The 27,487-nt window shown below is 41.2% G+C and overlaps 2 protein-coding genes across 3 annotated transcripts; both read left to right on the top strand.

Moving 5' to 3' along the window:
- Positions 1 to 201: 201 nt before the first annotated feature.
- rab33a (RAB33A, member RAS oncogene family) lies at positions 202 to 5,740 on the top strand. The gene is made up of 4 exons (XM_053879310.1): positions 202 to 619; positions 2,928 to 3,068; positions 4,460 to 4,540; positions 4,607 to 5,740. The coding sequence occupies exons 1-4, from the start codon at positions 257 to 259 to the stop codon at positions 4,829 to 4,831; spliced, it is 810 nt and encodes a 269-aa protein (XP_053735285.1). The 5' UTR covers positions 202 to 256; the 3' UTR covers positions 4,832 to 5,740.
- An 899-nt stretch (positions 5,741 to 6,639) lies between these two features.
- fmr1 (fragile X messenger ribonucleoprotein 1) lies at positions 6,640 to 23,242 on the top strand. Of its 2 annotated transcripts, none has more exons than XM_053879510.1 (15): positions 6,640 to 6,948; positions 12,758 to 12,810; positions 12,891 to 12,984; positions 13,368 to 13,439; positions 14,360 to 14,508; positions 14,714 to 14,807; positions 15,215 to 15,331; positions 15,400 to 15,570; positions 16,456 to 16,534; positions 16,619 to 16,746; positions 17,240 to 17,326; positions 17,762 to 17,990; positions 18,449 to 18,649; positions 19,525 to 19,604; positions 20,780 to 23,242. In XM_053879510.1, the coding sequence occupies exons 1-15, from the start codon at positions 6,898 to 6,900 to the stop codon at positions 20,942 to 20,944; spliced, it is 1,770 nt and encodes a 589-aa protein (XP_053735485.1). In that variant the 5' UTR covers positions 6,640 to 6,897; the 3' UTR covers positions 20,945 to 23,242. The 2 variants fall into 2 exon arrangements, with proteins under 2 accessions (XP_053735485.1, XP_053735486.1); XM_053879511.1 differs by having other exon boundaries at positions 18,452 to 18,649.
- Positions 23,243 to 27,487: the final 4,245 nt, after the last annotated feature.

Here is a 27,487-nt window from a genome sequence, read left to right on the forward strand (position 1 = left end):
ATCTCAGTGCCATTTGGCAGGAATGCTGGGTTCTGAGAGTAAATTTCACATCTGAATAATGACACATGCTCAGAACCACACACACCGACACGAGGCAAAATATTGAAATAAAAATCGCGCGCGCGTGCGTGTGTCTGTGAGCGTGCGCCTTCCTGCTCTCCCCCCTCCTCCTCAGCATCCGTCCATCCATCCATCCCCCCTCCGCCGTTTCTCTTCACTTACGCAGTCTGGTGACCACATCGCCTCCTCCGGCATCATGACCAACGATTCCCCGGAGGAGAGCCGCGCCGGAGGAAGAACAGTTCCACGCAGGAACCGCGCCGACGACAATGTCACCATCCTGACGTCTTCCACGGATTACTACCGAGGGAACCGGAGCCGGGCCGGCAGCAGCACAGACGCCGGGCCAAGCCTGACATCCTCGGTGGAGCTCAGCTCCTCCCTGGAGCTGAGCATCCAGACGCGGATCTTTAAGATCATCGTCATCGGAGACTCCAACGTGGGCAAGACCTGTCTCACCTTCCGCTTCACCGGAGGCAGCTTCCCCGATAAGACCGAGGCCACCATCGGGGTGGACTTCAGGGAGAAGGCAGTGGAGATAGAAGGAGAGACCATCAAGGTAAAGCTGAAGGCTGGTCCACCCCTACCTCCCTCTCTCCACCCTCCTCCTCTCCGAGCGTTTTGTCTCACAGATCGCTCCCAACCTCCTTTTCCTACAAAGAGCGCAGTCCTGCGCAGCTGTGCCGTTCAAGAAACAAAGAGCTTTTGTACACGAGCTCGACACTGATATTGAGCTTATATTTCGCAATATCCTCGTGTCAAGTTTTGAGTTCAGCTCGAGGATTGAGGTGGATGTTGATCATAACAAAAACAAGAAATCCATCTAGCGGTCAGTTCCAGAGCTGAAATAGAAATAAAAAATATGAGCATCTTGTTGTGCCACTTTAAAATATCTCAATAACAACACTCAGGAGTGCCCAGACCAACGATGGTTTTTATTTATAAGTCGCGCACCAAAGTGCAACAAAGAGATTGAAAAATATGGTACGTTTCATAACCAGGAAGTAAAGTGAGACTCAGCCAATATGTTCATTCAGAAGTGATTGTCCAGGTCACTTCACATTTTAATTTGGTAGAATTGCAGTATCCTGTCTTCCCTCTTAAATATTAACATGACATAGTAAGGAATGCCACCATACTTTCTTCTATTCTTGTGTTCATTTACTTCTGAAAAAATGCAGACCACATTTTATACTTCTTAAATAAGTGCATTGTAATTTAGCTTTTTGCAAAAAAAAAAAAAAAAAGTGCCAGGAATTGTTTTACAAGTTAGTTGACCCTGGGTGAAGACCATGAGTAATCCTGAGCATCATGAGCATCACCAGCTCTATGGTTTCCAGTGATGAGTTGGGGCACAGTGATTGTTTACTCAGGACTGTCTTTTAGAGACGCTAAAAATACTCCATCGTTTATTCAAGAGTCAGACTCATCAGTGTAGAGGTAATGTTGTCAGCAGTCATCAAGAGACTCCCAGAATCAAGTCCAAGGCCTGTTCATAATAAATATATGGTACCTGTGGTTTAATGTTTTAGACAATATTTACATCAAATGTGGAGTGAAACTCATCCAAATCTATGGATCTTGTCTCAGCAACGGAACATGTAAACGTATCATCCTCCTCGGATGCCCATGAAAACTGCCTTTTAATCGGTCCATCTATTCCGTTAATAAACTCTGAAACTTATTATTTGTTGTTGCTTGTTTTCCACATCAGTGGCCCTTTTATGCGTCTAAACAAAGTGCAGCTCCGACAGTACCAACAAACTATACAATCTGATGATGTGTTTAAATACAGTACGAGTTATAGTGTAATTCATGGGTTTGAAAATTCACCCCTTGCACATGCATATTTATGTACTCCTTACTTTATCAGAAACAAACAATGAAAGCAGAACATGCACAATGTTTGAACAAAGGGGGCGTACTTGAAAGAGGGCACTTTGGGTTGAAAGACCGTGATTGATTTTGGCGTCGTCTGACCTTGGAGAGAATATGTCTGACTCAGGTTAAGAGAAGGGCAGAGTTCAGCAGTATAAGAATACTGGAAGAAGCCTCTAACATTTTGAATGACTTGTGAGCAGATTTTCTTTGTGTTGCAAAGAAGAGGGTCATTACCACAACTAAAAGTCAGTTACGGGGATTGGTTACCTCTGTCCCAGCTGGTTTATCAGTCATTTCTTTGAAATTACTGAGAGCCAAGAACCACAATCAGAACCAGAAGAACCATATAGCGAGATGGAAACCCAGATACTCAGGCTTTCATTGCCCACTTGATGGCACTCCCCGCTGTAACAACTCCAACACCTATGTCATTGAAAACTAACATCATCTTTAAACCAAAAGTGCCACCTAGTGAGCTCTGAAAATCAGGACCCTGTTTCATGGACCCTCATCAGTCCATCACCACAAGTCTGAATCATGAAAAGCACATTAAAACCGGTAGTAGGCACAGAAAATCAAATCAGACAGCAAAAGATGATGTCAGTTAACCATCACTTATTTGGCTTTTTACCAGCCAGAGCCATGTTTTCCCTACAAATCCTGCGTTCCAGACACTCTGACCTTTGTCAGTTTATGGAGTTACTTCTTTGAGTCTTTCCTTAGAAATTAGCTGAACACGGAAAAAAATAAAATGCATAAGTTTGAAATATTATGTGAGGTGTGACTAACAAAACATGTGTCATTTGACCTGGCAAATTATGTGCAGAAACCTTCTGTTGTCATCCTTCACTTTCATGCAGCTCCCCACGAATGCAGTCGGAAAATACCACAAGAGAATCAGATAGGGTCACGCCTATTTTAACAGAGTGATTGGTGTACCACCTTTTTGTCCTCTCAATTTGTGTGTGTGTGTATATGGGTTTTAGGTACAGGTGTGGGATACCGCTGGGCAGGAGAGATTTCGCAAATCCATGGTTGAACACTACTACCGCAACGTCCACGCTGTTGTCTTTGTGTATGACGTTACCAAAATGGCTTCCTTTCGTAACCTTCAGACTTGGATAGAGGTGAGTACCTGCTACTTTGCCAAAGAAAATTATTGTTTAGATAATTTTATATTTTGTACATATTTTTTATGCTTTTTCAAATAATAATAATCTTGCCATTGTCTGTTCGGTGCATCGCTAATTCAGTAACTAGAAATTGATTAAGCGTCTAGTGAAGCAATAACCTGGATACCAGACAGATGAAGTTTATTTTGGATACATTTTGGTCAACAATTTATGGCAAATGCATTCAATATTATTTGAATCTGAATTAACAGCAAGTGAACCTCTCCAATGTTTATACAATCAATGGCAACAGGTTCAATGAAACCCTACAGTTTTTATTTTTCCAAGCTAAAGATACAATAGAAATCTCAAAATGAAGTGCTACATTCATTCAGGTTAACTGAGCAGCAGCTGAACAGACAGCGTTGCTCTAATATTTAACAGCAGTGTTGGAGAGATTTCTCATGTTGCTGTTGTATTGTACTTCACCTTTACTACAAACTAGCAGCTACCTCCGCTGCTTCCACTCCGACATTCCCCGTGCTGTTTTGTCTGCTGCTGGAGCGCAGCGATGATGTCATGGCATGGTGTCACAGACTGGCTGAGTAACATCTGTCATCATAAGAGTGCAGATAAACACATTTAAGGGCTGTCGTGATGAAATATAATGCATTATTGTCTCACATCAAAAAAGTCAGTTGGTAATATATATATATATATATATACACACTAACCGCTATACTCCCAAAAAGTTACGTGTTGGGGACGCAAAAGTCGGAGTTCGGAGAGCACATATCGATATATTTATCACACATATACAGTTACTGAGCTACAAATGTGACATGAGTGTGTCTCTCACCCCAGTTGGGTGAGCATTGGCAGCCTTGCAGAATATTTGAACGACTTGTCATTGTACTGGAGTGTTGCTTACTTCGACCTCACTGACTCATTTTAGTGCCCTCCCAGTTTGGTTCCGCATACAATAGTCTGAACACGGGCTGTTTCGAAAGAAAACATTGAGGTTCTGAGAGTTTGGGCGGTTCAGGTTTTAAAACCAGAACCGCGTCACTGTGACCTCCATGAGATTCTGCCAGTAGCCAGGGATGAAGTTTCTTCAGTGGCAGGATGTAGGCATCCTGGATTGAGCAATCTGTGATCCTCCAGTTGCCGCTCCCTCAAAGCGAATGAACTTGAAACAATGCACTGCAAGGTGCATGCATTGTTTTGGTCTGATCTGGTCTGGTCTTTGTATTTCTATGTGAATTCCTCCCTGTGAGATCAATAAAGTATCCATATATCTATGTAACTGGTCATGTAACAAAAGTGTTTTTCAATCACAAAATCAATGCATTCAGTAAAGTCAATGAATATGTCCGTTCGATATTGGAAAATGTGTTCTTTTGCAGGAGTGCAACGGTCATCGGGTCTCGGCGTCAGTACCCCGAGTCCTGGTGGGAAACAAGAGTGACCTGGTGGACCAGATTCAGGTCATTATACCCATTGTCACGAATGAAACCACATTAGGATTTTGACTGAACACTTGTCCTCTCCAGGTGCCATCCAATATGGCGTTAAAGTTTGCAGACTCTCATAACATGCTGTTGTTTGAGACATCTGCGAAGGACCCAAAGGAGATTCAAAACGTGGATGCCATCTTCATGTCCTTGGCCTGCCGACTCAAAGCCCAAAAGTCTCTGCTGTACAGAGACGTGGAGCGAGAGGACGGAAGAGTCCGACTTGCAGAAGAGACTGAAACAAAGAGTAGCTGTCCCTGTTGAGAGAAATAGAAGTACACACATTAATAGGAAAGTAATTATTCATGTAACGTGTACAGTGTTGGATAAGGGACAAGAGGTACTTTTGGGGTAACATTGATGCTAAAGAAGGTTTGAATCAGGAACAGCGGAAAAACACTGACGATCTTGGAAAGAGATGATAGAGGAGAGAAAGTGAGTAGTGACAAAGGGAAACATTTATAGACCACTGAGGACGCACCAGCTTCACTGCTGGGACAGTCAGCAGACACTGCGATTATGTTTGGACAGCAGCCTTTCTCTGTGGCTGGTAGGTTTTTGAATTGTTTGCCATTACAGCAACAATAAATTCTTTTGTCAACAGTCTGCACCCACTGTTCATACAAGTCTCCATTTGTTCAATGGATCTTTAAAGCTGCCTTAAAAACTGCCTAATGGTCTTCATATACACAGTGGGCATTTTTTCCTCTATAGTTTATGATCACATGTCAATGTATGCTGTGATCACTGTGAGAAACTTAAACCCTTATGAAGTCTCAACTCTCAAGACTTTTGTTCTTGATTCCACTGATCTGTTTTCAACCATATAGTGTAAACTTCAGTTTCACACTGCCGTCCAGCACATAACATTAGACTAGTCTGAATACCTCCGTGGATTGAGTTCTAAAGTGAGGGATGTTTTTCAGCAGTTATGTACCACAAAACTTGATGTGATCTAACGCTGAGATTGAACACGGTTATTTGTTGTGTATTTGACCTGTCTGTTTTTGGTTCTGTTTTTTTTTTTTGTGCTATGGCGAAAGGACATACAGTAACAGAACTGCGACACATGCAGAAATGCAAATCCTGCTTGGAGTCCATAAGAAATGAAAGCTTCCTACCATGGGGGATTATTGAGCGCCTATGATGTGACTCTAGATATGTGCAAATAATAAAGAGTCTCTTATTGAAATTGAAACAGGTTGTTTGAGTGTCATCTGAAACTCAGCCTAGTTTGGTAGAGAAAGTTTTTATTGAATTGCTGCAACTGCATTGCAAGCTGCCTTGGTTAAAAGCATTACTGAAGTACTATATAGTCTACGCTATGTGTACACAACATGTACATGTACATAACACCACTCAGTTGAGCCTGTCTGTGCACTCTGCTTTGTGTCAGACTGTTTGTGCCACTTGGACTTCACTGGAGCTCTGTCTGAAATGGTAAGACAACAGCAACTGTCACACCACCTCCATACAATGTGGATTATTTTGAATTATTAAAGACAAATTTTTTTGAAAAAAAAAAAAAAAAGATCACATGAAGGAGACGAGGAAGAAAAGTTGGGCACTGCCGTAAACAGAATTCAAGATAGTCAAAAAGTAACTGAGGTGACCCTGAGGTGGCTGTGGATCAGGAGAGCCAAATAATGGGTGCAATTGAAGAACCAGATCACAAGGCAGGGCTTAATCAAGCCTGGCGAGGGGACCCTGGATTTCCATCACTGAATATGTTTCCATGAGCACCCCTGGTTGGTGAATGTCAGATAAAAGAAAATAAATTACGAAGCTATTTATGGATTATAGACAGGTGGAATAATAAACAAATCGTTTTATATCCCCCATTTGAGAATTCTAGATTTGAAATTGCACAATTTTTCTGGATCAGTATTGATCATCATTATCTGAAAACAAATTTCATGTATCGCGTTTTGGACTAAGTTTTGATAATAATAACAACAACAATAATAATAATGGGTGTTCCGACGTGAACCTGTCTGTTACTGTGTCACCTGTAGGTGGCAGTAATGTCCAGTCCGGTGTAGCGACAGCATGGCTATTGAGCTAAAGAAGAAGCTGGTGACGACACTGGCAGCATCAACGAGCTAGTCGAGTGAGCCAAATACACGCCACGTATATTCATATGTCAACAAAGCTACTTCAAACAGAAGTGCGAGTCGGCGGTAGTGTTAATAAATCTATGCTAAATATTTGCTCTTTTGTATAGCTGACACGTTATTTAGATCAGATATTAAGGCAAGTAGCCGAGCTTGCTTCGGCTAGCCAGCTAGCTAACTACTCGCTTTGATAACAGTAGTTAGCTAGCTTATGTCATGGATGAACTGATTGTGGAAGTGAGAGGGACTAGCGGGGCCTATTACAAGGTAAGCGTTGACATTTTAACACCTTGTTTGGTTCATTTTTGGGGGGAAAATGCACAAATGAGTGAGCCTCGAACAGTCGGTTAATTTCGTTAGGTACATTGGCGTCTATGGTTTGGACCGAAATGCTGCCATTGAGCATGTTTTAACACAAAGCTGTCTCGTATTTATGTCTTTAAATGCATTCAAATCGTATGTGGAGTGACACATTCCGTATGAATAGACTGTGGTTCCTGCGGGAGCACCTCGCGTATTATTGTGGACAGTGATGCTTTATAGCTTATGCTGCTGGCCACAACCTTTTCATTTCAGTGTTATATTCAGTTGTTATAGCTAGTCTTTTTCATATACGTTATTGTATGGGAATCATCAGACAAATTATTTTGTCATGTTGTAGAGATTGATAAGGACGTCAAACCTGTAATTCAAAAACAATCCGATGAAATTTCATTCCCCTCATCAGTGGCTATTTCTCTTCGAAAGTACCCTGTGAGAATCGTATTTTGAAAATATTACTATATCAGGTCTAACACACTCAGTGGGCATTAAGAAGAGTGTAATTGTTAATGTAGTTAGTGTACTCAATTATTCATTATTTGCTAGTCCCTTTTCATGTGCCCACAGCCGCACCACTGTGAAAATGGAAACTTTAATGTCATTGGGTCATTTTTCATTTTCTTATTTATTTAATTGTGCTGATCTTGCAAAAAGTGACAAATGGCTATAAAACCACAACCTTGCATGAAAATCCCTCACCTTTCAGTAACATTTGCCTTTTTGAAGTAGAAATAGGTGACCTATAAATGATATATAATAAGTATAAAACCATGTGCATTTGTCAGATGCTGACCAACTGAAGCTGAAGACCGAAATTAGTAATTAAATCATTAAAACATTTTTTTTTGTATGTCTAAGTTACCCACTCTGTTTACCTCGGCTTAGTTAACGTAGATGATTTGAGTCATTGAATGAAGACGGCAAGAGTACAATGTTAGCTGCAAAAACTATGGTGGAATAATCATTAGTCAATGCTACTAGCTTGATAGTTTGTCCCAAATTATCTTTGTGCTTGTATAGCTGATGCCAAATCAACAAAAAGAAACACCTGTTATGGTCTGCAACTCATATTAGCAGGACATATGGATCTTCTGGTTTTTGGTATTGTAAACCTAAAACACACCTGACTAAAATGAAGTTCACGTTTTATGCTAATAAATATAGCACAAAACAATCTTCACAGTTCAGTATCAATACATATGCAATATATATACATGCTCCAGGATAAAATCCTGAAATGCAAGTTAATAAGAGGAGCAGTCGGTTTTATGGTGTGTTTTTGTTTGTTGTCTACAGGTTTAGGAGCAACTGTTTTTTTCCCCTGAGTGCACCTAATCCCAAAACTCTTATTTCGACCCCTGCCTTGGTCAACATTGCTCTTGCATCTACAGGCTGTATAGTAAATCATTGATGAACTGAACTCTTCGTTCCGTATCACTAATTAAATCAAAGGATTTTAGTAGCAACATCAAGGTGTCAGAAGTGTAACATCAGAGTAAATCTGTATAACTTCAAAGCACATCTATGGCTCCGCTGTACTTAAACTGCAGTGACTCAATACCCAAACAGTGTTAAGCCAGTCCTCAACAGCAACCCCATCAAGGACAGTGTGATCTCATTTGAACGGCTATATTTGAGAAAATAGTGAATTGTGTTCTTGACGTTGCTCAGTGATGTAAGCAATGCTTTTTTCTGAAAGGTTATAAGTAGAAAACGCGCACGGCGACACCTCGTGAAACAGTAGTGACATTTAGGAAACAATTGTTTGTCCCTGAAAGGACAAATCAGAACACACGTCAAATTGTTTTCATTCACCAACAAAATGGCTTCACAATATTTTTCCTTATCAGTCGCAGATCTGGAAAAGATCCGGTCTGCTAGTAAACTGGTCATACCAAAGCTGTACAGTAGAGAAGAATTAATTGAAAACTATACCAATCGCAAAGATAAAAAAATGAATATGGGAGCAATTAAGGCTTATGAAAAGATGCTTGAAGAAAAGCAGAATATTGAACTTGCAAAGGAAAACCATCTTAATATGCTTGCTGCAGAGGAGGTTGAGCGTAAAAAACAGGAAAAAGAAGCACTTCTTGAAAGATCTAACATGCAGACTTTGTTCCAAGACCCTCATGTCAGGGAATTCAATGCTTTAGTTATAAAAACTCAAATTTATAAAGAGAATGATGAATTATTGAAGTTAAATAGGGAACATAATTCAATGGCCAGGGAGAGAGAGCAACGGTTTGATCGAGAAATGCTGCGCAAGAACATTGAAGCATTGCAACAGACCAATGATGGAGCTCAGCAAAGGCGGCAAAAAAATGTCGATCTTGCAGAACAACTGAAGGAACAGGTGAAGGACAAGAGAAGAAGGTATCATGAAATGTACAACCGAGACAAAGAAAAGGAAGAGTACAGATATCTTTATGAACTTGCCAAGGAGGATGACCTCTGTCAAGAGCAATTAGCCCTTCAAGCCAAAAAAGATCTCAATAAAGAATTGCTGGATGATATAGCCAAACGCAAGGTCCATAAGCAGAAAGAGGCGCAAGTGCAGCACATCCAAGAATTGGAAAGGAAACTAGCTCAATTAGACATAGAAGAAAAGAAAAAACAAAGGGAGAAATTTAGTAAACAGGATGAGGAAAGGTCAAAGCTTTGGATTAACAAACAACTTGTTATGGAGAAGTTTTCAGAGAATATGAAGGCACAAGCGGATGCCATAGCCATGGAGGAGACGAAGAGGCAGGCTGTGAAGGCGGCTCAGGAAGAGACGTTCTTGGCAAAGGAGAAGCAAAATAAGGAGCGAAGGGCTGCTATGACAAATGAGCTTTTAGTTGACTATAGGCGCCAAATGCAGGAAAAAGAGCAAAGGAAAAAAGAGGCTGAAGAGAAGAAATATGAATTGTTGAATGCTGTTCTGGATTCTGATAAATTGCAAATGACTCTACACAAGCAGAGAGGTCAGAGATCGAAATATACCTTGGCGCCATATGTGGAGGCAAATTTTGCCATGATTGCAGATCGGGAGGCTCGGGTTTTGCAACAGCAAAAGGAGGATCAAGAGCTTGAATTAATGAATGCAAAACTGATCGCTGAAAAAGACAAACTTTTTAAGAAGTACATCAACTTCCAGAGTCGGAGAGCAATCGATGAGAATCGAAATGCAACGGAGTTAATGTCATTTAGCAAAGGATATCATGGACCCATCCTGAGCTAGTAAACCATTGGTTTCCTGTTCACCCTAAGGCAATGAGAAGCCGTCAGAAGATCCACATTGAGAATACACACTACAAACATCCTGCTTCATCTTCTACATACATACCCTTAAAATGAGAAGCTGCTGAAAGTTGATGAAAGAGGATCCTGGTGTCTTTGGAATGAACTGACATCGAAAGTAAAGCCCAACTAACTCCCATTTAAACTTGCTACACCAACATTGGGGGTGGGCGATATGGGTAGTTCACGATTCAATACAGTGGCGACACGACAACATCGCAAGACACTATGTCTGATATATTACAAGACATTTTGTCAGTGATAAATCACAATAAATGTGACAAAATCAGGAAAAAATGCTTTTAAATAGGAAAAAAATGTGATAAAATGAATCAAATGAGTCACATCATGTGTGGCGCTGCTTCAGAAGTGTCACGGAGTTGTGGCACTTGGGCTAGCTTGTGCATATCAAGGCAACGAACAGGCAGATGTCGATCATCTTAATTTGGAGTTGAATGTTTTTTAACGTCTGGAGTTCATTTCTTGATGTTGATGTTTTTTTTTTTATCTCTCATGTCTGTGTTCTTGATTTAATCCCCGTATCCTGCTGTTTTCCTCCTTATCCTTCATGCTTCCTTCTCAATCTTGCCGGGTCCGGTGTAACGACGATAGCCCCTAGCAGTGCGTTGTTTATCCAGTGACTGCTGAAAATGTGAAAGCCTGAACAGTTTCATGTCCCTCACCAGTCAATGTATAAAAGCAAAAGTAAGATTCAGAGCGAAGGGGCAAACTAGGATATGTTTGTGAATGGGGTTGTGAAGAGATTTTAAATTTGAACTACTAAAAATATTTGTGTTGTAATAAATGTCTATATTTACAGTCACTGTGTCAATTATTTGTTGCGACACAGGGCGCAACAATATATTGCAATATCAATTTTTTCCCACCCCAAACCAACATAGTTCTTATTTTGATCAAGTTAAAAGGTTGATTGTTCTGCTGTGCAAAATCACGTCAGTTATAGATAACAGCATGTGAATCTGGAACGTTTTGGTGAGACGGACCCAGACATGCTGTGCAATAAATGCAATACCTACACATTTAATAATATGGTATTTGTTTCCTATATGTATGCTAACTTGCATATTTTATTGTAAACATTGCTTAACCTGTGGTGCAACACGTGTATGATTGTTGTCAATCATCTGTCACGTGACGTGAGCAAAGAATGGTACCAAAGCCTTTTCCTCAACTGCGACGTTTTTTTTAAGGACATTCTGTTGGGTTTGCAAGTGAAATTGATGTGACCCCACATGACTAATGATTATGTACTCGATTATTGGACTGGGCAAATGTTCAGACCATAGTTTTTAGTGTCATTGATTGCTCATAAAATATGCTCTGTCTGTAGTGTCCTAAATACATAGGGATATTTGTATATCTGAAATGTCATTTGTCACAAACCATTACTAGCAAAATCCTCCTAAATCCCCCATGTCAAAAATAATAATCATAAAAAATACATACCCCTGGTCACTGTGCACTCAGGATGCAATGTTACGTGTCACAGATTTTTTTTTCTTCAGTTGCTTTCAATGAAAATATGGATTGAAACAACTGGCTTATTGACTGTGTGAAAATCGCTTAAAACTGTATTTGTAATGTTGATATTTTGTCCATTGTCATATATTATCGAATAATTTGAATAAGACATCATGCATAGAATACACAACTTCAACAGTCTGTCCTTTTGTGGCAGAACAATAGAAGCTTACCTGTTTGTATGGGACCTGTACTGAATGATGTGGAAGATAGATATGGTTGTCACATGAAAGAAATATCCTGCCCAGTGTTGGTTTACATGACCAATCTTTGGAGTTATCCAATAGTGGTCACATATGTCTCCTCAGTAATGATCACAAGCGAAGCGAAGAGCTTGAGAGCGGGGATTCTTAACCTATTTGATCTCAGGGCCTACTTTTTCCAGAACAAATAGACCCGATTCAAGTAATAAGACTTATAAGTAATAAGTAATAAGTAATAAGATTTGTTGCTCTTGATTTCATTTGTGTTCAATCACCATATTTAATCTACTTACACATAAACAAACCCAAACCTTGTTAAATGACATGAAACCACGTCATCATTGAAAAGTCACTGCCACCATATGTGGCAAATGTATTAAAACTGAGCGTCACTCGGCCCTCACGGCCCAGAGATGTGAAAACAAAAAGCTCTCTCAGAGGTCCTTGTGGCCCAACCATGGGCCTATGGTTAAGAGTCGCTGCTCTAGAGGACCTTGGATGTCCTATTTGAAATTGAGCATTACCTTCACAGCAGTAAAGCCTCACATTAACAGGATGTTGTTTTTTGTCTAAAGACATTTCAGAACCTTGCAATCAAGTTCCTGAAGCCTGTTGTTTTTTGTATAACCATTAAACCCATTATCTGCTGGGAATAAATTCATTTTCATGTTGCATTTTGCCAAAATGCGAGAGTGGAGTGTTAATGATGTGTTCTCTCTATTCTTTCCTAGGCATTTGTAAAGGATGTTCACGAAGGATCCGTTAGTGTGGCATTTGAAAACAAGTGAGTAATAAAATACCCTCCAAGTACTTGAACAGTTTCCAATGAAGTAACATTTCCAATCCTATCAATGTATTGGCTAGTTGGCAACCAGAGCGGCAGATCCCACACCAAGATGTGCGGTTTCCCCCTCCAACAGGATTCTGCAAGGATATCAATGAGAATGATGAAGTTGAGGTAAGACGGGAAGATTTCTGTGGACATTGCTTTGCTGCCTTCCTCCTGCATTGGCCACAGTAACATGAAAGATTATAACCCTGAAGTATTGCTTTTGTCCAACTATGAAAAAAATTCCCTACCTTTGGCTGCATAAGGTGTTAATATGTGAGAGTAAGAGAAATTTGACTTTCTAGATCATCCAGTTACTGGTTTGATAAACTTGGCGACAAATTAACTGCCACGTTCGGAGCCAAGAGTGTATCCTGTATCCTGTGACTATATTCAGACATGTCACTAATTCACATTTAAACTCTTGTTTAACAGCATATTTCAAATAATTCAGTTTAGCATGGACTTGCATTGTGTGGCCCATGAATTCAATTTACGTTTTTATTGGACAGGTCTATTCCAGAGCCAATGACAAAGAGCCATGTGGTTGGTGGATGGCCAAGGTTCGCATGGTCAAAGGAGAGGTAAGCACACATCTATTGGAACCGTTAATGCAGTTTAATCTCTTTCTTGAAAAGTTCTGCAGTAATGTTTTTTTGTTTGACGTAAATCCTGGTTTAACCACCTGATCTCTACACTTGACATCCAGCATCCTTGGGTCTAAAGCCTTTTATTCTGTGCAAGTAGTCTGCCCTAAAATTATTCAACCTTATGAGCGTACTGCTGAGTCATCTCGGTTTTCGATTCTACATTCTTTTCTTTGTTCACTTCCTTTCGTCAAGGGGACTCTTTATTCACATGCCTTTTTGCAACTGAACTGGTCTTCATAGTCTAGTCATATTTATTTTCTTGGCTGCCAGAGCAAGAACAGTTTCCTTTTCTAACATTCTTCATCGGACATGCTCCATCCGGCCTCTCTATTTCTGGACTTCTTCATGATTCATCCTTCTGATAAACATGTTTCTTACCTTGTCATGCCGATTAAAATCAAAGCATCTTCTCAGTTTTTTTAAACACATGCAAAAATAGACAGGTTATGTTGTGTAAACATAAGTTCACACAATCCTATAGGTGGCATTCAAAATTTGGCTTATTTGCTGTTAATGCTCACTGTGTTTTTGTTCCCCCCTTCTACAATTAGAGGTTTTTCCTCAATGTCTTGTGACAGCTCAGTAAAATTTAGGTTTGTTCTGGCGTGGATTAGAATTCAAGGCATAATGAGGAAACATGTACCTTTCACTGCTGGCTCTATGGCTAATAGCATGATGCAGTATGTCTTGTGTTCTTTCTGTCTTAATTTGTTTCATATCATATTAATTCTTTGGGTAAGGCTACAAATGCACTCAGGCACACCGAAAAAGTGCTGCGAATAAAATGCAAAGTATGTGATTTTGGTGGAAAGTATAGTGCAATTCAAACCATTTTGTTTTGTGTTTCTCTGCAGTTTTACGTGATAGAATATGCAGCATGTGATGCTACCTTGAATGAGATTGTGACACTGGATCGGCTAAGGCCGGTAAACCCCAACAAACCAGCCAGTAAAAATACGTTTGTCAAGGTGAGACTGGATGTTCCAGAGGACCTACGGCAAATGTAAGTCTTGTTTGTATTCACGTAAACATTTGCAGGTGTATCGTTAAGTGGGAAAATAGTGCTACATTTGAAATAGTCACTGTTAGCTGTCACTAATAATCGCATTGGGAAAACAATGGCCCACAATGCCAACTGTCATTTTTCTCTGACCATATTTAATAATTACTTGAATAATTACTTTGGAATTCTTTGTACACTTTCCCAGGTGCTCCAAGGAATCAGCACACAAGGACTTCAAAAAGGCTGTAGGTGCGTTCAGCGTCACTTATGACTCAGAGAAGAAACAGCTGGTCATTCTGGTTAGTAAATAATTTTCTTGTTGGTGTCAATGCTGCTGAGTTAATGATGTCATTTTTATTGAACTGACTTGAATATGAGCCTTGAGTTTATTGATGCGTGTCATTGGTGAAAAACCAAAATCAATCCTGTTCATTGAGCCTGCCTTGTTTTTGGAAACTTGAAATTATATCATACTTTAGTGACCTGTCCTCCTCAATTAAAAAAACCCCTGATCTTTCGTTTCTTGAGTGTTCTGAAAATTGCCCATTGTTTTGGATTAATGTAACAGTTCAGGGGTCTTCACCTGTTCCCATGGCAACTGTGTCCCTTTGGAAAAGTATCGTCCTCTTTGCTTAGCACTTTTGTTCAAAACCTTAGATGGATTGTGTGTGGCTTGTTACAAATTTTGTTCATCATTTCTTAACAGTCTGTGAATGAATTTACAACAAAGAGGGCCAACATGATGAGCGACATGCACTTCAGGAGTCTTCGGACCAAACTGTCCCTCATGTTGAGGAATGAGGAGGCTTCAAAGCAACTGGAGGTACAAACCCACACTGAAATGAAAACTAACCTGTTGCTTGACTGGTTGGCTCTGTCACTGTGTTTAAGAGCTCAAGACAGTTGGCGTCCCGGTTCCATGAGCAGTTTGCTGTTCGGGATGATTTAATGGGTCTCGCCATCGGGACTCATGGGGCCAACATTCAACAGGCTCGAAAAGTCCCAGGCGTCACCAATATCGATCTAGATGAAGAAACGTGCACTTTTCACATCTACGGAGAGGTAAGACTGGCCAGGCAGCTGATAAAAATGCCAAAATCATCCAGTAAATTACAGCACAATATTGCTAAGTTTATTCATATTTAACGCTTCATTGTCTTGCTATATTGTTTGTAGGTTAGGAACTAATGGTATTTTGTTATTGATTTTACAATATATTACAATATATTGTTGAATATGGGTAACTATCCTCTTGGGCTGTGTGTTACTTTTCTGCTACGTAAAAACATCCAGGGGATTCTCTGACTTGGTTCTCTGCACTACCACATCAGGGAGGAGTTATCACGACCGATTCAGTACTCCATCTCTACATCCATCTCTGCAGCGGGAGGAACACAGACCCAGATGAAGCATGAGGAAAATCTGGAGGATTTTATGTTCATAATCATAGTTATAAGCGCAATTCAAGAAGATCTTCAACAATGCCATCCGTACAGAGACGAAGAGTGCAGTGACACGTGATCTAAGCTTGTTAATTCAGCATTTCACATGATTATATTCTTAACTAAAATTGACTGAATTGTTTTATTATTCACTATTGATCGCTCAACAAAGCACTTCCCTCAACACACTGACACGCAGCTGCTGCAGACATCCGTTCATTCATTTATTCATTCAAGGCAGCCACAAACTAGTGATCCGCTCAGCTTCAGGTGGAAATTGAAAACTCAGCAGCACTGTATATGCTGTGAACTGCTGCCATGTTATCATTATGATGGGCACCATGCTTGACATCAACGTGAGCACTAAACATAGAGTTATGCCAGATCGGCAATTTTTCAACACTTAAAGAGGCTGAATCGGATCGACACCAGGATCTGCATCGGTGCATCCCTAGTTGTAATGCATGTGCAGGAAAGGAGGTTACAATGTTGGTGTTTTGTTTAGGATCAGGATGCTGTCCGTGTAGCCCGAAGCTTCCTTGAGTTTTCTGAAGATGTCATCAAAGTTCCACGCAATTTAGTGGGTAAGAAAAGTCGTTCCTGGGTGTTGAAGACTGGCATGTTTGTCCATTGTTTAAATTCTTCCTCTTGATTTTATGATCCCAAAGGTAAAGTCATTGGGAAAAACGGCAAACTGATCCAGGAGGTGGTGGATAAGTCTGGTGTAGTGCGGGTTCGTATTGAACCTGAAAGTGAGAAAAAGACGTCACCTATTGCAGCAGCTGTCATCGATGAGGTCAGTGGTGAAAACGTTTCCTGTTATCAAAAGAAACTACGACTAAATTGTGTTGATTTGAACTGGGTGAGATAATAATAATCTTTTTTAGATACTAACAAAAAATAAAAACCTGCCAAAATGTTACTAGCTATCAACTATTTTCATTTCAAATAATGGATGATCGTCCTTATCTTGCCTTATCTGCCGATCATTTCACTGACCACAGTCAGAAAAGCACTTCTGACTGTTCTACAAAACCATATTGCACATACTATTAATTCTGGAGTAAAGAGCGCTCCGGAACATTAGCTGCACCCATTAAGTTAAAGAAGGAAAATAGATCTTGTTCACACTGTTCAAAGCGTTGTGGTGCACCCAGCTTAAAAATGCTCGAGGATTACTTTTAAACTAGTTTTGGAAACGGGGTCCAGCGTCGAGACTGACTCATGAAACAAACTTGGCAATGTTGGAGAGTAATGTTGGTGTCATCATCTCTTCATGTGCTCAACAGGGAATGGTGCCATTTGTTTTTGTTGGGACCAAGGAAAGTATCTCCAACGCCAGAGTGCTGTTGGACTACCACCTCAACTATCTTAAGGTGCATTCTAGAGTTAATGACACATTTTGAGAGCATAAACTCACTTTCTGTTTCCTCAGGTAATGACAGTTAATGCTGTGCTGATACTTTGATAAGATTCCATAGCTTAGGTTCGATGCCCCCCTTGATTGGAACATTGGACAATAAAGAATTTCACTGTCTTATGTAACATTTTTGTTCCTATAGAAATTAGCAAAGTTAAGAGAAATTAACATCAGCGTGCTGTTTCTTCAGGATTTTAGTGAATTGCAGGCAATTTTACTGGGTAACTATGAAATACTGTTGACAGCTGTGTGACAGCAAAGTCTGACAGATCCTGCATTGTTCACCATTTGATTTATTTAGGCAATACCGTTACATAACTAATTGTTATCGGAAATCCAGACTATGGATCGTAAAGAAAAGCACAGATTAAAATATGATGATCATTGACAGGAAGTGGATCAGCTTCGCTTGGAGCGCCTGCAGATTGACGAGCAGCTGAGACAGATATCAGGCGGAAGCAGCGCCGTCGGACCCGGCCCGCGAAACCCAAAAGACAAAACCTACGTGTTTGACAACGGCACGGGGCTTGGAAGAGGAGCAGGTGGAGTTGGAGGAAAGCCGTATGGTAGCGGAGGAAGAGGAGGCCGGGGGAGACGGGGCGGAGCAGCTTTTGCTTCAGGTGTGCTGACACCAACTCTCCTATGACTGTTAAAACTGAGGTGCAGCACTAGCATGACTGCATGAATCACTATTGGAGGTGAATGAGCGTTGTATGTGAAGGTCATCGAGTTGGGGAACACAAGGCAGCATCAGGAAATTAATTTGAAAAAGGAAGCAACATTAAAGCAAGACTACTTTCCATGATAACTCAAATGACATGTTGCAGTATGTTCACTCCTCTCCCCAGACCATCATCAAACAGACGTCAGGGAGTTTACAAATGTATTTATTTGGTAATGGCTCCCCAAAAGGCCACCAACAGTCTTAGTGGCTCCATTAATGTAATTGTACTGGACTGACTTGCAGAGACCTTCATAAAACCCATAGCCACTCCTCATATCAGCGTTTCAATACAATACATTGACCTGGGAAGAACCACATTCTGTCTCCTTGTTTACAACTCAGCCATTCACCCAGCAGGCACCAACTCTGAGGCGTCTAACGCATCTGAGACCGAGTCTGACCACAGAGACGAGCTGAACGACTGGTCACTGGCACCAACTGAAGAGCTGATGACTGGAGGTAGCACTCTACCCAGACGGACAGATGGTGGGAGGAGGAGACCAGGCCCAGGAGGACCACGAGGGCGAGGAGGGAGAGGACGAGGCGTCTACAAAGGTACTTGGAGTGTGATACTGCGCCATGCACTGTTAATACAACTTTATTTTAACCTGGTCTCTCATCATGCCTGATGACACTGCAGTTCATCTTGACAAGCACAACCAGTTAGACTTTGGAATCTTACATTACCTGCTTAATTACATTTCCTGGATAGTACAGGTGAAACATTAAATCATTTTAATTCAGACATGTTTCAATATACCTCTTTGAGGAGGCAAACAGTAGAAAAACCTATTATGTCAAGGACAACATTTAATGCGATGTGAGATGTCCCTTAAGGCTTTGCTATGTCCGTGAAATATTCACATACACATCCACACAGTGAGCTGAGTGATCGTGGAGAACACGTGTTCGTGGCAGGTAGAAGAAGCTTGAACACAAATGTATCAAAAAGCGCTACTCATAGAAACTGGGAATTGATATTTGTACATTTGAACCAATCCGGGCACATTGGAAAGTTTGTCCCGTTTCCAAGCAATGCTCAACCCGAGGCGCCACAATGTTGAATTTCTTCAGCCTGTTGGACTGTCTGTCTCACTGCTGTGGCAATTCGCTGGTACATTTTACCATCACCTAGTTTCAGAGATTCAAGGGATATTTACTGTCAGTTACATGTCAGTAAAAATAAATAAATAATGGTGCTTATTTCCTCTATTTGATGCGAGCGCAATACTTAATCGAAAGTACTTTTCTTTGGGACATGAAATGAATGTCGCCAGAAACAGTGGTCTGTTGTTATTCCGACACGTCATCTCATAGTATTAAAAGAAAATATATTGAAAGTTGAAATTGCTGAAGTAGTTTGAGGTGTTGAGGCCTGCATGGGCTCATAATCTAACAAAATAGATGCTCATGAAGAATTTTGCTTTTAGGTGACGACATGCAGTGGAGTGAGTCAAGACCCCGTCATGTCAGGGACCCAAAGATGAGACCACCAGAAGACTCCTTACAGGTAAACACAGCTGCTTTACTCAGTAGTTATTTATACTGTGACCCAATTAGATGAAAACTTGGAAGAAACAAGGAAGTGGATACGTGAATGATTTAATGTGAAGTTGGAGGTTTTCCAACATATTTGTGCAAAGGTCACACATTGATGCAGGCAACTGTCTGTGTTTCAGTTGCATCGAAAGTTTGTCTCTTTGGTTCTCAACTGGTCTGGTTTTGGGTTCTGCTATCACCCTTTCATGACTGACTCTGAACCAAATCAGGAAATTAATGTTATTTACTTGTAACCTTCCTGCATCATGATGTAAAATGTTTAAGCCTCAAAATCACCCAGGAAAACTGTACTAAGTAAATGCTATTTGAGTTTGGGTCTGCGTCCCAGCGTCTGAGATGCAGAATGGCTGCTCTTGTTTTGGCCGTGTATTTCTAGTAACCACTGTTACGCTTGGGTGTGTGGCTGTGTTCTTTACCATCTGAACACACACAAAATTATGGTGGCATTATCGCCACCTACTGGTTGAATAAAGATTGCACGACGCACTGTAAAAAAAAAACAAAACAACTTAACCCTCGGAATGAAATATATATATATATATATATATATATATATATATATATACTTTAATATATTACTTTTTATTATTTATTTAATATTATTTGTATTATTATTTATTACTATAGATCTTTTTTTGTGGTCTGTTTGCAATGGCTATAAAATAACTGGTCTGTTACCTTCATGATGAATATATTCAAAATTCAAATTGTCAGCTACAAAACTGCATCTTTTTTTTTCCTGCCCAGAAACGCCTGCCAATCTGGCAGCTAGAGGGAAGAATTCCAGTTTTTTTTTTTCAATAAGGGAATATAATACATGTATGTGTCTACATCCCATCATGTTTGACCAGCTTTCATTCTCTATTTAGTTTGGAAGTCTCTTCAGTGACATAACAGTGGTAACAAAGTAGGTGTATTTGAGTTCTGGATGATGTGAAGCAGGTCAATGAGCGAGCTGTTTAGTCTGCGCCAGTGTTCTGCCTCTCCGGGGAATGGACTTCTATCGCATTAAATTTCAACTAAAAGTGACCGCTAGCTCTGCATTTGATGCTCCTGTTGTAAGATGTGAAGAAATGGTTTCACCCTCAGATTAAGGTTTCAATGAAGTTGTTTGCTCTCCTACAGATTCGAGTGGATGGGAATAATGAGCGAAGTGTGCAGCACTCAGGTGGGCGAGGAGGTGGCGGCGGCGGGTCATTATCTCAGGGTCACCATCATCGACCCATCAGAGATCGGGGCATGAAGAAGGACAAATCAGATGCTGCTCCACTGGTGAACGGAGTGTCATAGATGCATCACTGGACGCCCTCTCCTCTCAGTCGCATTTATACTCACACAGGCAACAGGTCGTGTCCCACCCCTTACCTTTTCTCCTCTGAGTTTCTCAAACATACACACAAAAACATACACATAATTCCAGCAGCATGGAAGAGTCGTCGTAGTGACGTGGTCGTCCAGATCTGACCTGGTACCTGCTATTCTGTTCGGGTGACTGTTCCTCCTGTTTCTGTCGTGTAGAATGAAATGAAGCAGGACGCAAGAGTTTTGACGACCAAACTCTGCCTTCCCAGCAGACCAGAGTCACTCTCACGTGCTCAATACAGGGTATAGCAACCTGTCTGCATGATTTTTATTTATGAATGATTCAAGTGGAAGAGTCCAGGCTCCGACGTCCTGGTGATGTTTTCAACAAAAAAAAGGAAAAACAATTGTCTTTGGTTTCCCCTGCAGATATTTGTATATTTCACTGAGGTATTATTATTATTTTATTTTTTTTTGTAAATCCTGCCTTTCAGATAACAACTCGGAGTACCGCATATCATATCCACATTTGAAGCCAGTCCGTGTTTCAGGCTTGCCAGTGCTTTTCTAAGCTCAGCAGTCACTTTTCTCTTCAGTCCACCTCAGTGTTGAACTCCTCCTTAAACCTGTTGGACTGCTGTTGCACTGCTGTCGTGAACCGCTGGTACATTTTCGTCCCAGACTTATTGTGATCACTTTTGACGGCACTGTCCTGTAATTTCCTGTAAATGCTTTCTGGATCACTGGTTCCGACGACTCCGATGTCTCCGGCCTCTTTAGCTTACACTAATTTCTGTCTCGAACTGTAATAGCTGTGATGTGACTTCATGACCATGGTCCCAGACAGGAGGAGCTGGGGAATGTCAGCTGTTAACTGTCTCCAAAAGTCTCTTGTTTACATTTAGATTTGCGGCGAGTGTCACTTAGCTTAGCAACAAATGAATGTCCAGACAGTCTGTCCTACTGTATCCGCTGGATGTCCTCTCCAGTTGTGCTTCCCTAACACGAGGCTGGTCTTCTGCGGTCACTCACTTGGTTTACTATTCTCCCGTGTTCTGGTGGTAGCTTGATGCCGCGCCATTAGTCGTGTAAATGATCTGCAATTTTTGAGGCACTTCAGATTAGGGTTACTAACAAGTCAAAGACAAGGAGGTTTATTTTCATTTGAGGGTCATTTTTTTTGTATCTAGTAGTGTTTTTTTTTTCTTAATGTACAAGCTCTTTTTCAGATTAACACCTTGTATTTATTTCAGTGGCTAGAGACATGAATTGCTCCACTTAACTCATCACATACCGTTCACTTTAAGTAGTATGTTGGACATATTTTGACACCGAGTGTAGCTGACAGAGTTCACCCCGTGGGGGAAGTTCTCCTGGTACTTCTTATCACTGTCAAACATGGAGGATGACCGATCTGCAGAATTTGCTCACGTCAATATTTCTCTGTTTTTAAATCTGCTTTGAGTGCAGTAGGAAATCCGGAGTCAGTCACAGCCGTTGTCTTTCTTTATTCCCTGTCAGTCTTAATCTTTTTCACAAGTCTTTATCATCCTTCTCCCTGGATATCTGTGCGTCTCTGTCTGTAAATTTGGCCCATTTTTTGAGGGCATTGACTGCTTTTTATACTGTTTGTCTGAAGGATGTGGCCCTTTCTCCCCACATGTATGTTTTGAGTGCATGTCTCACATATTGAGGTTTCATTTACTCAGAAGTTGTTTTCACGCACTTTCTCCATCCTTGATCCTAAATTTGACTTGTGTCAACCTGAATTGGCTCCAGAATGATACCACTCCTCACAGAAAGTCACATGCCCTGAGTGACGGTGTGACATTCTTTTTTTTTTTTTTTTTTTTTTTTTTTTTTTTTATATATAATTGTAAGTTTTGTTGTGGTCTGCCCTTTGTCTGGTTCGTCAGGTGAAGTAGCTGAAGACGCTTGGAGTGAAGACAGGTTGACGTCATTGTGGTGGTGAAACAATGCAGAGATTGTTAGTGTCAGTGATGCACTGGCCACTTGTTCAAAACAAAACAAAAAAAACAACTGATGTCTCATAATCAGAATGATGGCCTCCAATATTTTGTTGGATTAACGGCTCTTACAAGCCCCTGTGTGTGTTTTCAGCTGTTTCATATTGTCCTATAACTTAGACTGCTGTGACTTGGATGGACTAATAGGACGTTCTGTTGGTTTTTGATTGAGAATGAGATTATAATTAGCGGTTGTTTCAAGTAAACAAAATGTTCAAATGTAAGTAAACTATTGTTGAATAAAAACAAACACAAAAACCATTCCTTTAAGTGTTTTTGGTGAATTACTGTTAGTTTTTTTTAGTGTCAGCCATTCTGATCTCATAGTGTATTACTCCTGTTCCGCCACTTGAGGGCGCTGTGGCGCCACACTGAACAGGGACCCAGCGACTACGCTGACCTGCTCTTCCATTCTTGACCACTTGGTGTTGTTGCACAGTGTCCGAGCTTGAGTACAATCTCAAGTGATAGACTTAAATTAACTGACCCCCATTACAGTTTGTTTCTTGTCTGCATTGTCTCTTAAATTGTGGATGTTCCTTTGCCCCTCTGTGATAAAGTCTTAGACAGGCTTCCCTTGCTCCACTCTACACATCACAAAACACAGGGTCAAGCAGTTGCAGTGAGCATCAAATGTTTCTCTTCCTCACTGTATGTTGTGCACCTCTCATCAATATACTTGCCGCTAAGGATGATTGTTTTACACCTCACACTTGTGCTGCTGTGTTTTCTCTTCGCCGAAGCAGAACAGATACAGAGAGGGAACACAGTTTGTTCTTTAAACCCCATCAGCCTCTGTAGCAAACATGGAAGGTTCAGCGTGGGAGGGGAGACTGGTGATGTCACAAAGGGAGCACAGCGACATGCTTCCAAACATGCTGGGTGAGAAGTTGCCACCATCTGGTCAATTATTATTCATAGTGAGGGATAAACAGTGAGGCGTGCTGCTGGGCACGTGTTGCCGTATCTGAAGAGAGTGAGGACAGCTGGCCGCTGTAACGTTTGTGCTGACCTGCTTGGTAAGGAAGTGAACCCAGTGTTTTTAGCTAAGACAAAATGTGATGAAATTCCCTGGAGCCTTATATCACCTCAGAGTGCCAGTCGTGATGGACTCATGAGGCTTCACCAAACAGTGTCCACGTTTTCAGAGCCCACTAGGTGGCGCTCTTTCCTCTAAAATCTTTGGGTTTCATTTCATTTTGACCTCACATCCTTTATCTTTCGAGAGTGTCATCCACTGAGCTCCGAACAGGAGATTGTTTCATGAAACCTCATCAGCTCAGCACTCGAGGTATCATGAGAGAGTGCTGCTTTTGGGTTGATGAAACCGTCCTAGTAGCATCCGACTTACGACCAGGATCAGTTCTGACCAACCGGTTGTAAGTCGGATTAGGCGCAAATCGAATGCCATTCAAATAGCCAACGCGAGGGTTATATGTGCTACTGAAGTGGTAGATGGCTGTGTGAGAGTGAGATGCTGCTGGGATACTGTTCTGCTGTAACTGTCGTACGTGATGCCAGGCTGCTACATGCTGCGGTGCCAGACATTGAATAACAAAAAAATAAGCATCTGCTGGCCATGGTCGTAAGTACAGGTGGACATAAGTCGGATGTTACTTGTATATGAAAGAAAAGCCTCCATTTGAAGCTCCGAATGAGCACAGTGGCCTCCATCATCTATAAATGGAGGAACCGTAACGCCATCCTCCAAGAACAGTCACCTGAAGGAGTCTCGGACCATGAGGAACAAACTCCTGTGGTCTGATGAGACGCAGTTTGAGTCTTGTCCAGACCAGACACCACGTCAATGTCATCGCTCCAGTGTCCAAAGTATTGAGCAAAGGATCTTGACAAACAGAAACGTTTCTCTCATTTCCCCCAAAACACAGAGGTCAATGAGCCCAGTAGTTCAGGATCCTGCTGGAGCTTGGATCTTTAAATAAATAACTATATCAAACCTCACTCAGAGCAGAAAGACGGCCACTCTAAACTCACTCAGTGGGTGTAAATCAGGATCCTGGTTAATGGGTTGCTGTTGCCTTTTACTGCTTGAAGAATGAGGGCTTCTCCTTCAGCCAGAGATGGAGCCCTTGTTGTCGACCGTGCTGACATGCTGCGGTCAACGAAGTGGAGCAGCCCTCTGTGGCACGGCACTGTTGACCGGATGGGTCACTGCAACCTGATCCCTGCTGCAGAATCAACGCAGAGTAGGAGTTACATCGTCTCCCTTCATCATCAAGGTTTGTCGACAGAAAAGTCAAGGCTACGTCTGAAGCAATTCATGACTTCATTCTTTCTGAAATGTATAAGTTGACCAAGAAACCACCATTCTTCCTCTAGGTTTATTGAATGAGAATGATTGAATTTTAATCACTGTTCAAGTTAAACCTGCAGGGCGGTGAAGAGATGCCTTCTCACGAGGTGAGCATGTATTGTATTACTGCACTTCCATTCCACGTGGATCATTTATAGATCAACATAACATGAGTGTAACTGTTACACACGGTGGGTTATGTCAAGTTTTATGTTAGCATTAGAATCAGAATCAGAAACCAAAATCCCAAGGGAAATTGTGTTTGTAACATGCAACATATCACAATAAATTCAAAATAAATTATAAGATTATGAAGTGAAAAAAAGCTCAGAGCTCAGAAAACACATTGTTTTCAAAGCTCTTTTGTATCACTTTTTTGCAAGAAAATTTTGTTCAAGAACAGGAAAAACGTGCCAAAAAAAACCTTCACTATATTTTTTTCCACGGATGAATTGTATGCTTTTATTGCCACAGGAAGAAAAGACCTCCTGTGGCGCTCGGTCTTTGAGTTGGGTAGTCTCAGTCTGTTGGTCCATGTGCGACTGTATTGGACCAGGAGCAGATGGAGGGGGTGGGTGATGTTGTCCAGGATGCTCCTTAGTTTCAGGAGCATCCTTCTCTACATCACTGTCTCCAAGGAGTTCAGTCTCCTCTCCACCACATCTGCGGATGAGTCTGTTGAGTCTGTTCGTGTCCGCCACCGTTAACCTGCTGTATAGTAGAGCAATAGTGTGTTAATGTTGTTAGTTTTCAACATTGTCATTGCTTGATGAAACTCTAGGTTAAAGAGCACCTGCCATGGTGATCCCACTTTCCCAACTGAGTAAATACCTCATCGGGATGATGCTCCGGTTTGAAGATCGTGTCCCACGTTTGGTATAGGTGCCATTATTTTCAGTCATCATTCTCTCACACTTTTGTTCGTGCTCAGGTGATGTGTAACATCGTCTATAGTAAAACCTTGGAGAACCATTATAGGGCCCTTTTAAAGCTAATTCATTGCTATTCTTTTAATAATAAAACATAAATATGTACATCACCCTTATTCTTTCCACAACAGCAACAATTATTGATTCTCCTGTGTGAACCCTGGTGGTCACACCTCTTCTTTGAGCTGTTTCATCACTCTTTCGGGCAGTTCTGAGCTGTTCCCCCAACGCGGCTTTCATCTCTGCTGCTGTAATAAGGGCAACACAGGGATGTCAAATATTTTCTCAGCACCAAAATGAATTGATCAAGTCAAGCACATATTCACCACACAGGTCTGAGCCTAACATGGACAGGGTAAAAAATAATAGCAGAGATGTTCATTCTTGGAGGAGATATACGTTGTTTATGAATATTTGTTTTTGGCGGCGCCGCTGGTGAAAGAGTGAAATTGCAACCTCCCCGTAAAGCTGCCTGAGTCACTTATCACTTAGCGTGTTTCAGTAAGGAGCATAAAAACAGCGATGAAGGCGTGAGCACCAAAGCTCAGCTCTAGGACTATTCCAGGGATGTTGGAATGTTAACGGCGGTTCCGTCAACTCAGCAGCTCGGTACCGGAGTCTACGACAGCTGCAGCGACACAGCTGCGATCGCACATATTACACTTGTCCAAACAAGACAGGTCATCAACACCGTTACAGAGATTGACCAGGCGAAACTCTCTTTTCTGTCCGATAAATGCTAGCGGATGTTCACCGTTAGCGGCTAATGTCGGCGCTGTACTGTACACTGTAGTTTACACTTACATTTTAGTTAAGATCTCCAATATATGTTCCTCACATTTGACAACACACTAAAGTAACACAATAAATAGTAATTTCTAACATACAGGAGTCGGGAACAAACAAATTTCAACAGCTGAACGCTTTAGTTGTCCTTGATTCTGGCCAAGGTGTGAATGGAAACTCCTATGTGCACTCTGTTGGTCTGGGCTCTTGGTCACTTGGTTCCTGTTTTATCTTCCTGGATCCTTCAATGAATGTTCGTTGTGAGTTCGCATAGCTGCCGCAAAAATAGCTGGTGGCTGCGGTGCCACTCTCAGGACACGCCCACGTCGGGTCACCAAGAGAACGTTATGCTGTCTAGGAACCTGTTATAGCTAGAGAGCAAGACTCTTTAATATGGAGCCTACCATCACAGAGATTATGAAACAATTATACTTGTATTTGTGTCAAAATATAATCTTTTGTTGCTCTTAGAAAT

This window comes from Synchiropus splendidus, chromosome 11 (genome assembly GCF_027744825.2).
Source record: "Synchiropus splendidus isolate RoL2022-P1 chromosome 11, RoL_Sspl_1.0, whole genome shotgun sequence".
Lineage (NCBI taxonomy): Eukaryota > Metazoa > Chordata > Actinopteri > Syngnathiformes > Callionymidae > Synchiropus > Synchiropus splendidus.